The sequence below is a fragment of the Podarcis muralis genome, chromosome 1, assembly GCF_964188315.1.
Source record: "Podarcis muralis chromosome 1, rPodMur119.hap1.1, whole genome shotgun sequence".
In the NCBI taxonomy this organism is placed as follows: Eukaryota; Metazoa; Chordata; class Lepidosauria; order Squamata; family Lacertidae; genus Podarcis; species Podarcis muralis.
Window position 1 is genome coordinate 12,487,228 of NC_135655.1, and position 12,464 is coordinate 12,499,691.

General features: G+C 47.7%; 1 protein-coding gene across 2 annotated transcripts in view; it reads right to left on the minus strand.

Moving 5' to 3' along the window:
* AKT1 (AKT serine/threonine kinase 1) overlaps window positions 1-12,464 on the minus strand; it is a 123,890-nt gene that overhangs the window by 4,980 nt on the left and 106,446 nt on the right. For both annotated transcript variants that reach the window (XM_077923461.1, XM_028747722.2), the window contains exons 10-12: window positions 11,826-11,954; window positions 3,482-3,696; window positions 1,511-1,598 (exon numbers count right to left, since the gene is read on the minus strand). In XM_077923461.1, the coding sequence (XP_077779587.1) occupies window positions 1,511-1,598; window positions 3,482-3,696; window positions 11,826-11,954 (432 nt within the window). The remainder of the gene's footprint in view (window positions 1-1,510; window positions 1,599-3,481; window positions 3,697-11,825; window positions 11,955-12,464) is intronic.

Genomic DNA, 12,464 nt, shown 5'->3' on the forward strand with positions numbered 1-12,464 from the left:
TGGAGTCAAACAACATTGTTTCTCACCAGTGGTAGTCCCGCCTACGGCTAGTGGGGGCTGGCAGGGATGGAGAACCTGCGGCCCTCCAACACTGCTGGACTGCAACCCCCATCCTCTCTTGAGCACTAGCCATGCTGGCTGGGGCTGATGGGAGTTTCAGTTCAGCGACGTCCGGAGGGCCACTGGTCAGCCACTCCAGGATCGAAACAGTATTGGCATCAGATGGGGAAAAAGAGAAGAAGCCTATGCAGAAGAAGATAAAGTTGAACCACCACTATTATGTGTTAAGAAAAGGTCAATAAGAAGGGGGGTTTCTTGGGGGGGGGGGAGGGAATTCTGCCATTATAATTCTGTTGATTGTGCATGCCTGCATGGAATAAGAGTACTTTCCGTACTCATAAAAATGCTGGACCACTTCCCAACGCAACCTGAGAGCCAGCAAGGCTTGATCTGAATTCATAATGACGAGGCATCAACCAGGAAGCAGAAAACAAGACAGCTGAAATTTTGGTTCCACGGTGCGTCGCAGGTTACCTACACGGGAGACTATTGGCGCCCAGGAAGTTGAGCAAAGGCCTTTCCAAAGTGCAAGCAATGGAGACACCCCCATATCTGCTTACACAATGCAGCTGAACTCCTAGGAGTTCTTGCGTGAACGTGGAGTCGGGGGTGGCGGCAGCGGAGAGAACAGTCCGTTGCAAAACTATTCTGGTCTGCTAGAATGGTCTGCTGCGAAAAATATTAAGGCTTCAACCTGAAGCATGCTATGTAAAGATGCACAAAGATTTAACTACAGCACAGCAGTGCGAAAACTCCTGCAGCGTAGCGACCAGGGGAAATGGTAGATAGACTTAAGCTATTAAAGTGTTTAAATTCCATGTGAAACATTCAAAAAATGCAACGAGCCAGTTTTTTAAAAAGAGATGCATAGCAGAAATGGAGGTAAATGATGGCATGTCTGGCACTAACCGAACCTGTCTCAACCCATCCATTTTTCTCTGCAAGAAGCTTGGAGACAAGGGGAGCAGGATAAGCTCTGGGAAGTTTTATGGGCTCTGAACAGGGACAGGAGGAAGATGCTGACACACAGGGGGCAAAGGCAACTGTAAACCATCTTTCCCATCTGATTGCACAAGGCCTTTTTAATTAACCTGAATGGCATGATACTTGGAAACGTCCATGCTGACAGCAACGTTCAGTGAAATGTTAATCAAGGAACCATCCTCAAGGCCGCTGAATCCAACAGCCGTCACTACGTGAGCCAAAAAAGCCCATTTGTGAGCCAAAAAAAGAGCCCATTTTGATCAGCTAACGGACAGCCACACCAGCTATAAACTTGTGTGGGTGTTGAACACTAGAGGGTGGCAGAGAGCCACACTAGCAAAGCCATGGGTAAGGGGGGGGGGGACCGTCCTGCAGTTCGCAATCCCTGGTTTACTGGTTTGCATTACTGCCTCCAGCTGTGAAGCACCAACAAATCACATCTTCCAACATGCAAAACTCTGAATACCTTTTTTTCATACACATCTTGCCATACGATGCCAGCAAAAAATTTGTGTTGCATAATCTCCTTGGCGTCATCCTGTCCACCGCCTAACCTGTGGGGAGAAAAATACCAGCGCCACTTTAGCACGGTGCAAACGTTTTGTGTTTATACGGGGTTTTATAATGGTTACTCATTTGGCCTTTGCGAAAATGACTCATTGCTAAGTGACGATGCAGAAGTGTGTGGACGGGGATGGTGCCTCTACCAAGTAGGCCCTGCGCAACCTTGCATGCTGATCGCGCCACTTATTTATTTAATAAAATTTATATACCACCTCTGAATAACCCTGTAGTAAACCTCTAATGAAAAAGCCTGTAATAAAAACTTCTAAACAGTTTAAACAATGTTATTAAAATTATCGGTTAAAAGCAATTCAAATGCATTTAAAAAGAATTAAAATGAACAGCGAGAAAAGGATAAAACACATCAATAACTAAATGCCTGGACAGGCTTGCCTAAACAAAAAATAATCTTAAGCATGCATTTCACATAAAAACATTCAACAGTTTTGAAACCAGGTCAAATAATCATCCTGAACTGCAGTGTAGTCTCCAGAGTGGAGATTTTTTTGTGGGTGGGTGGGTGGGTGGGGGAAAAGGAAGAAACGCTTTGTAATCTTTACTTGTTCTGTGATGTTCCATTTCCCCACATTCGGACACTGGGATGACACAGAGGCCGTTTCACTGCTCATTTTAGAGGATGCTCTAGGCACAAAGGGGAACTCTGACTTAAACAAGCCAGAAAATAACAGCACTAGAACCGACTCACACCAGGAGAGCACAGGAGAACAAAGAGCACAATGGCCCATCCAGTACGGCTGGGCGGTATCTGGTTTTCAGCATCACGACATATCAACAGCTAAACAGTGTGATCCACCCTGAAGTCTGAAATAAGGATGGAGCTATGAAGGGGCATCGGCTGGCTTCACGGTTTTCCCCGCACTGTGATTTTTGCCGGCGCCTGCTCTTGTGATTCGCTGCCCCCTGCATGAGGCCGGGGAGAGCTGGGCTGGCGGAGTTAACAGGGGCTACAGGAATCGAGAGAGGCATCGGCTGGCTTCACAGTTTTCCCCACACTGTGATTTTTGCATAGCACACACACCATGTGATTCGCAATACATCGCCATGTCAGAAATTACGATGCCGATATCACGATATGGACTTCAAACCAGTTTGGGATGATACCGTATTTTTTGCTCTATAAGACCCACCTAGTTTTTGGAGGAGGAAAACAAGAAAAACAATATTCTGAATCCCAGAAGCCGGAACAGCAAGAGGGATCTGGCTTGTGGGATAACCTCTTGCTGTCCTGGCTTATGTGATAGCCGCGCGCAGCCTCTCCCGGGCAGGGGGATGAAGGCTCCCCCAAGAGCCGCGCTCCCTTTAAAGAGCGTGTGGAGCGTGTGTGCGGCTCTTGGGGGCTTTCCCCTCTTTAAAGGGAGCGCTGAGCAGAGCCTCCCGTCTGCATTCACTCCATAAGACGCACACACATTTCCCCTTACTTTTTAGGAGGGGAAAGGTGCGTCTAATAGAGCAAAAAATATGGTATATTGACATATCGCCCAGCCCTACTAACTAGTTCAGCATTCTGTTCTCGCAGTGGCCAGCCAGTTGCCCATGGCAAATCCACAAGCAGGACTTGACTCTTCCTACCTGAGATTCCTAGCCACTGTCTTTCAAAGGTGTGCAAGGCTAGTAGCCATTAGATAGCCCTCTCCCCCTCTAATTTGTACCATCCTTTTCAAAAGCCATCCAAGTTGCCGGTTATCCTTGCCTCCTGTGGGGGGCAGTTTAACAATGGACTGTGTGTGTCCATCTTACTTTAACTACGCCTTCTGGGAAGAAGCACTTCCTTTGACCTGCCCTGAATCTGCCTCCGGGAATACGAGGTTTAGGAGCCGCCTGCATCGGAAGACCAGCAATGCCAAAGCCTCACCTTTGCTTCGGATCCTTCTTCAGCAAGCCCGACAGAAGCGACTTTGCTTCGGGCGATAACGTGCGTGGGAACCGGATCTCTTCGCTGAGAATGAGCTCGAAGAGCTTCTCGTGGTCCTGGTTGTAGAAAGGGAGCCGGCCGCACATCATTTCGTACATGACGACCCCTAAGCCCCACCAATCCACCGCACGGCCGTAGTCGTTGTCCTCCAGCACCTGCAAGAAGGCCAGAGCTTTATGTCAATGGCAAGTCTAACTCATCCATGGGTCAGATAAGCAGAAGGAAGGAATTCCTGTCCTGTAACAGCCTGCTGGCCTTTTGTTTCCTGCACAGCATCCATTCAGGCCAGGGATGAGGAACCTTCTCCCCACCTCCCATGGGGTCTTAGTAAGACACAAGCTTAACCTGAGCCCACAGGGTGAGGCAGCAGCAAAAAAGGGCTAGTGCTATTCTAGCATCAACAGAAGTCTAGTGTCCAGATCAAGGGAAGCAATAGTACCATTCTATTCTACCTTGGTCAGGTACCACACTTGGAATACTGTGTCCAATTCTGGGCACCACAATTTAAGAAGGATGTTGACAAGCAGAGGAGGGCAACCAAGATGACCGAGGGTCTGGAAACCAAGCCTTACAAGGATTGTTTGGGCATGTTTAGCATGGAAAAAGAGGAGACATGATAGCCATCTTCAAATATCTAAAGGGCTGTCACATGGAAGATAGAGCAGGCTTGTTTTTTCCTGCTCTGGAGGGTAGGATCCAAACCAATGGTTTCCAATGACAAGAAAGGAGATTCTGACTAAACATCAGGAAGAACTTTCTGATGGGGAAGAGCTGTTTGACAGTGGAAAGGTCTCCCTTGGGAGGTGGTGGACTCTCCTTCCTTGGAGGTTTTTAAGCAGAGGTTGGATGGCTATCTGTCATGGATGCTTTAGCTGAGATTCCTGCATTGCAGGAAGGTTGGACTAGATGACCCTTGGGACCCCTTCCAACTCTACAATTCTATGAGCTTCCATCATCCCTGATCTCTGGACATGCTGCCTGGGAGTAATGGGAGTTTGAGGCCAACAGCATCTAGAAGGGCATAACAGAAACCTGGTACCCAAGGCAGTCCATATGTTTACACATATGCAAAAAGAGGTTATTCTAATGGGACAAGAAATGGATGAAAGGATTTATCATGATGGGCAATGAAGCCAGTATTTAAAATATGGGTAGATGCACAGGAATACGTACAGAAATGCAGATTGTTTTGCATCAGATGAAGGGATTTACTATTGCCATCATACAAAAGAATTACTGAAGTACTTCAAAGCTTTGACAAATTCCTTCGTCACAATGGCACTTGAGAGCATTTTAACCCAACTGGCCAGAGATGTGAAAGCTCTCCAAAACTCCTCCAGACTTTTAACTATTCTGTTGACAGTTGTCCCCCCCCCCCTTCTCTCTCACACACACAACTGGGAACTCTTAACGGGTTTGTTTGTTTTTAAATGCAGGCTAAGAACTTTGTTAGAATTTGTCTTGCAAATTCCACCCATCTGAAACATAAAACAGAAATCTTATGAGGTTTCAACACTGGGGGTCAAATATAGTTACAATACCCAGCATAAAAAAATAATCTCACAACAGAGTTAGGAAAAGTACCCCTCTCCCCTACCCCACACAAAGAAAACAAACAAACAGAAGAGATCAATTGTTATGAAGAACAGTTTAAAAACTTTGCGTGTTTAGCTGGGGGAGGAATTACAGGGGCTGGGATGAGTGCATTGGGGTGTGCAATGAAACAACAGAGGGTGCAAACTCACAACATGCTCCCAACCCCCTAAGAACGACTGCCTTATTGTTATTACCGATATGCACTGTGCAATAAATTACGCAGCAGGACTGCTGTAGAGGTTTTTACAGTTCTAACACGCTTGCTGTTAAGGCAGTTCTTGTTCCTCTGTTTAAAAGGCTGGCCAAAAACAACCGCAATTTGGCCTCCCTCACCCAGAAGCGACTCTGCTGTGAGCCTTTCCACCGGGCTGCATCTCAAAAGAGAGACAGTGAGGATCACTCCATCGCCTCAGAGGAGGCTCAGCGCCACTTGGTTCGCCCTCCTCATACCTGGACATTTTAACCATCATGTAATATTGTGGAATACCTCTTTCTTTTAAACCACCTTGAGAGCACTGGCAGAAAGTGATTTATGAATGTAAAAAGCAAGTACAAATAGTCAGGAAGACGGATGGAATCAGTCATCTAGTCCAACCGCCCCACAACACGGGAATTACAAATAATGCAATATAAAAATAAAGGAAGCCTATCTTTTCAATGCCCTCTTCCTACTGGCGGTACAGTGGTACCTCTGGTTACGTACTTAATTTGTTCCGGAGGTCCGTTCTTAACCTGAAACTGTTCTTAACCTGAGGTACCACTTTAGCTAATGGGGCCTCCTGCTACCGCCACGCCGCCAGAGCACGATTTCTGTTCTCATCCTGAAGCAAAGTTCTTAACCCGAGGTACTATTTCTGGGTTAGCGGAGTCTGTAACCTGAAGCGTATATAACCCGAAGTGTATGTAACCCGAGGTACCACTGTAGTAGAATAGAGCCATTTTAAAATGTCTGGGGTGAGGAACCTTCGGTCCTCCAGATGTTGCTGAACTACAACTCCCACCAGCCGCAGCCGGCGGCCAGTAACAATGGGAGTTGTAGTTCAGCAATTTCTGGAGGGCGTCAGGTTCTCCTTCCCTGGGTTAAAGAGTGTCGGACCAGGACCTGTGAATTCAAATCTCGACTCGGCCATAATGCTCACTGGGTGAGACCCTGGATTGGCCACTGCCTCTCAGCTGGAGCCTACCTCTCAGGGTTGTTGTGGAGATAAAATGGGAAGGACCAACCACGCTGAGCTCCTAGGAGGAAAAGTCGGACAGGTGTGCAATAAACAAACCGACACACAGAACTACTTAAAAGCAAGAGGGTTAGAAGCCTTAAACCTCTGCAGCAATCCAAATTAGGGTTTATGGAACTAGGCTTACAACTCGGAAAGGCAAGCTGGTCATGCCTAAGGCATACTGAAGTGCCTTCCATAAGCACAGAGATTGTGGAGAGAGCTGAACGATGATGCAGAGAGAGAGAGAGAAAGAAAACCGAACATTAGAGAGTTTGCTCTTCTCCCTGCTTGCCCATCGCTCTAGACTCGCAGGCATGTCCCAAGTCCATTTCGGGGGTCTAATGTGGCCTGCTGGACGGTTCATCTTGGCCCCTGTGGCAGTTTATTTCCTGGGGTTAAATCCTTAAAAAAAAAATCTCAGCAACCGTGAGGGGAAAAGTCCCCTCCAAAAGCTCAACAATTTCAATCCTTAAAAAAAGCTCAGCAACTTTGAGGTAAACTCATTAAAAAAACCTCAATCCTAAAAAAAGTCTCAACAGCTTTGGTCGGCCCTCACGCACGTTCACTTCATCAAATCTGGCCCTCTTTGGAAAAAGTGTGGACACCCCTGTGAGTCTAGAGCCTGCTAACTGTTCAGTACTCTGCTCTGAGGGGGGGTGGGGGTAGGACACTGGAAGCTGGAAGTCGGCCTGCAGCGAAAAGCCAGAGGCTGCCAGGTATTGGATTACCCCACGCAGGTCTATTTCCAGCCTGTCTCTTGCCGTATGATTCGCACCAAGCGACAGCTGGCTCTGCAGCTGCCCCCATATATGTAGAAGACCAACACAGCTGCCTCGTCTGCCAGGATTCCAGGAGCCAGCCTCATCATCCTTTATGAGCAACCGGGACAAGGGCGGGGGCACGGGGGAGAGGCGCTTTGGGGAGGCTTCGCACGCGGGACTGTGTGACAATGCAGAGGTGCCCTTTCCTGACAGCACTTTCTGTTCCCACTTCTCAAGGCCCCCTTGGAGCAGCTGCAAACAAGAGCAGAGACTTTGCTATTGCGGGAGATTCAGAGAATCGTAAAGCTGGAAGGGACCACGAGGGTCATCTAGTCCAGCCCCGCACAAAGCAGGAATCTTTTCCCCAATGTGGGACTCGAACCCACAACCCTGAGATTAAGAGTCTCATTGCCTACCAACTGAGCTGTGCAGCGAGAGGAGAGGAGAGGAGAGGGAGGCTGCTCTCTTTTGGTGAGGCCCAAGAAGAGCTCTTGCAAGGCCTATGCCCAGGGTTCCCGAGATGCTGCCATTGCAGCAGGGACAAAAAGAATAATTGCACTGAGACCTCCCCTCCCATTGCTGTCAGGTTAAAAAGGTAAAGGGATTCCTGACCATTAGGTCCAGCCGACTCTGGGGTTGCGGCGTTCATCTCGCTTTATTGGCCAAGAGAGCCGGCGTACAGCTTCCAGGTCATGTGGCCAGCATGACTAAGCCGCTTCTGGTGAACCAGAGCAGTGTACGGAAATGCCGTTTACGTTCCCGCTGGAGCAGTACCTATTTATCTACTTGCACTTTGATGTGCTTTCGAACTGCTAGGTTGGCAGGAGCAGGGACCGAGCAATGGGAGCTCACCCCATCGTGGGGATTCGAACCACCGACCTTCTGATCGGCAAGTCCTAGGCTCTGTGGTTTAACCCACAGCGCCACCTGCGTCCCTGCTGTCGAGTTAGTGGGAAAGAAAAGAGAGGTTTGGAAGTGCATCTAGACCCTGCTGCACTCCCAGTGGCGTCCTCAGAAGTGTGTCAGGGCCACTACTGGACTCAGAAAGGAGAGGAAAAGCAATCAAGTTGTTGTTTTTAAAAAACAAGTGACGACAAAAATGGGCCCTCCAAGCTGCTATAATTGCAAAGAGACTTTGAGGTTGGAAGGACAAATGCCCATCTTTTGCTACTCAGTGGGTCTGAAGCTCTCACAACCCCTTTCTATGTTTGAATGCACAACTTGTAGTCATCAATCACATTTGTACTTGGGAAATATGGATCACCTACTTTAATATATACATTTAATGTTACAACTGCATTCTATTCTATTGCTAATGCGCGCTAACAATGCTGCTGTTTTCTTTTTGGCGCGTCTGCAAAATGAAGTTTTGAAATGCACAAAGTAGATTTCGTTGCCTTTATTTTTTACTTGTGCCCAAATTATACCGGCTAGGATATTTTACGGCAGCTTCTTCAGTTAGGAGGGTCAGAGTCTCTCTGGTAAAGCTGGTTTACTCGTAGAGCATTACAGTAGCCGGGTACAGGGAGAGAGCTATTGTCCTGCGTTCTGAAGAGAATCTGCAGGACCTCCAGGGTGGGGAAGGAATAAAAGACACCCCTAGAACTAAAGCCAGTGTGGTGTAGTGGTTAGAGGACCTGGGAAACCAGGGTTCAAGTCCCAGCCATGAAGTTCACAGGGGGAACTTGGGTCAGTCACTCACTCTCAGCCTAAGCTACCTCACAGAGCTGTTGTGAAGATACAAGGAGGAGGAGGAGAATTATATATACAACTTTAATGTTGTATTTTAATCTTGTTTTTAAGTTGTATTTTAATTAATTGTTTTTATACCTCGTGTTAGCCACCCTGAGCCCGGTCTTGGCTGGGGAGGGCGGGGTATAAATAAATTATTATTATTATTATTATTATTATTATTATTATTATTATTATTATTATTATTGGCCACCCTGAGCTCCTTGGAGGAAAGGTGATATATAAATGCAATAAATAACAACAACAACAGGAGGAGGAGGAGAAGGAAAGTTTCTGATCACAGAGATCACGCCATATAAAAATGCTATTCTACACATGTTTAAAAATTTGATGTTGAACCAAAGGTGAGATGTTAGGAAGCTCTGCAAACGCCATCTTGGTAGTCAAGAGAACCCTACAATTAGATGGTAGTTGTTGCAGCAGTGGCCTCTCATATGTCTACATTAATTTGCTTTGATGTAAGGAAATTGGCTTGAGTTGATGTTATACCCTTATCTGTGGGCTTTGGGTGCTGGGCTCTAAGCCCAGAAAAGGGAGCTATTTGTTAAGACTTGGGTATCTGCCACCTATGCCCTCATCTGGGCAGGTGAAGAGATGGGAAGTCTCAAGACAAATGGACGTGTGCTGCTTTGCGTATACAGGACAAGCCATCTCCTTGCTGTGGTCTCCGTCCCTGATCTGTAAAGGCTGGGAGACCAGGCAGGCTGCTTTGCTGCAAGTTTAATAAAGAGCTAGAACTGGCCCTTCTGATGTTTTTAACATCCTTCTTTGGTATCCCTGCGGTTCAGAACGTCTGTATTTGGAGTGCATCTGCAGCAGCACCACTGGGCGCTTCCATCTGCCCCTGCTGCAACAAAACATGTCTCCCCCCTAAAGGTAAAGGTACCCCTGCCCATACGGGCCAGTCTTGACAGACTCTAGGGTTGTGCGCCCATCTCACTCAAGAGGCCGGGGGCCAGCGCTGTCCGCAGACACTTCCGGGTCACGTGGCCAGCGTGACATCGCTGCTCTGGCGAGCCAGCGCAGCACACGGAAACGCCGTTTACCTTCCCGCTAGTAAGCGGTCCCTATTTATCTACTTGCACCCGGGGGTGCGTTCGAACTGCTAGGTTGGCAGGCGCTGGGACCGAGCAACGGGAGCGCACCCCGCCGCGGGGATTCGAACCGCCGACCTTTCGATCGGCAAGCCCTAGGCGCTGAGGCTTTTACCCACAGCGCCACCCGCGTCTCCCCCCTATCGGCCTCTAAATCCACAGCAGGCATTGCAACCATCCAACAGTTTGACTTCACCTGCAGAGGTGCACTCCTTTAATGTCTCCTGAGACCAGGGCTTTTTCCCCCAGCCGGAACTCACTGAAACTGAGTTCTGGCACCTCTGAATCATTGTGGGGCCATTCCCCGGAAGCCCTCATCTGCCCCACTGAAATGTGTCTCTCCCATAGCGGTCCCTGCAGCCACAGATGGCACTGCAACCCCACAATGGTATGAATTCCCCCCCCCCCCCAAGGCTCACTCCTCCATTGTCTCCAGAGACAGATGGATGCCACCACCATCAAAAACAACACCTTTATATTCATATTTAAGGAATTATTTTCCAGCCACGATTTATAATAGTAGGTGGGGGTGAGCAGAAGGCCAGAGGATAAAAAAGGTCATTTCACTTAAAATAAGTGGCTAGTCAGGTTGGGAGCCAACAGCTCTGAACAGCTGCAGGGGTGGAATTTACAAGAGAAGGCACAACAGCTGTAAACACCTCGGCGACCGACGCACCAGGCACATCAAAGCCGGCCGCTGCCATCTATGTCCCAAATTCCAGCGTGACCCTAAAACAACTATGCAGCAACTGTACAAACAGGCTCCGAGGCCGGGCTCCGATTACAAACAGATGACCGGGATGCCAGCAGCGCTGCTCCTTTTCTCTTTTAAGAAAGGGCGAGCGGCTTCACGGATGCAGGGAACTCGCTCACGCACGGACGCTCAAATGCTAAACCGCCCCGCTGGGTGGCAAAAAGGACCGCGCAGAACCGAACGAACATGCACACACTGCAAACCAGAGGACAAAGACTGTCCGAGATGGAAAGCAATAACCATCCTTAGCACTCTCAGCATAGCTCAAGTCACTTCCTGTACATCTCAGTCATTGTCTCAACATCCCCACGTTGTGATTCTGCCCTCATTGCAGGTTAAGAGAACCACTGATGTGGTCAGGGTGTTGGGTTATGGCAGGGGTAGGCAACCTAAGGCCCAGGGGCTGGATCCGGCCCAATCGCCTTCTCAATCCGGCCCGCGGACCGTCCGGGAATCAGCGTGTTTTTACACAAGTAGAATGTGTCCTTTTATTTAAAATGCATCTCTGGGTTATTTGTGGGGTATAGGAATTCGTTCATCTCTTTTTCCCCAAAATGTAGTCCGGCCCACGGCTGAAAAAGGTTGCTGACCCCTGAGTTATGGGGAACACACTGTGGGGAACAGTTTTGGCTTCGCAGGTCAGATCCTTATCAGGATCATTATGACACCCCATGATTGACAGGTGAGTGGCCTGCTAAAATTGGGGGGCGGGTGTGCTTCAGCAAGTGGTTCGCTAGCATTGGCCAACAGTCTCTTCTATTATTATTATTATTATTATTATTATTATTATTATTATTATTAACATTGCTATACAGCCCTTCATCCAAAGATCACAGGGCAGTTTACAATACAAAAACACATATCATAATAGCAAGCAAAAACAATACCCCCGCCCCTGTTTAAAAGGCCGCAGATTGTTTAATTAGCCAAAGACCTGGGGGAAGAGGAATTTTTTTAGCCTGTTGCCCCAAGATAGGCACCAGGAGAGCTTCCCTGGGAAGAGCATCCCATAAACGAGGAGCCCCCCCACAATGCCTTATGAACTGCTCTGTTTTCTGTTACAGGAAGCATTGCTTGTGATGATACAATCAAAGGCTGCATGAAGAGTACCTCTGGCGCAAGGTATTCCGGGGTGCCACAGAAAGTCTTCATCGTTGCTCCATCTTTGATCCCTTCTTTGCAGAGCCCAAAGTCTGTTATTTTTATGTGCCCGTCTTTATCCAGCATCAAGTTTTCCAACTTAAATGAAAAATCAAATTTAAAGAGAGAGAGAGAGGAACAAGTCAATCATTTGGATAGTCAGTGCAGAATCTTTTTTTTTTTTTTAACAAAATTGCCCATTTTAAAAAAAAGAAGTTTCTCCCTTCTCACTGCCTTCCCATTGTTGTTTATTTATTTGAAGCATGATCACCCTGCTCTTCAGCTGAAAAGGCTTCCAAAATGGCTTACACAACAAGATAGCTCCTGCCCTGAGGATTACAATCAAAAAGACACAACACAAAAGGAAAAAGGGATGGGGAGGGAGAAAGAAAACAAGCGGACCTGGGCATCTGTTATGGCTCCCTTTGAACTGAGCTGAATAGGCTTTTGAGCTATTCATAATAATAGTAATAATAAGGATTTCTGAAGTTATTTTTGAGTGTTCAGTGTGGTGCACAACACATTATTGAGAAAATCCATGTAATAGCCTTGTCAGGTAGCCTGTAAAATTCCTCATTACTGTTGACAGCTGGGAGCCCACGGCAGAGA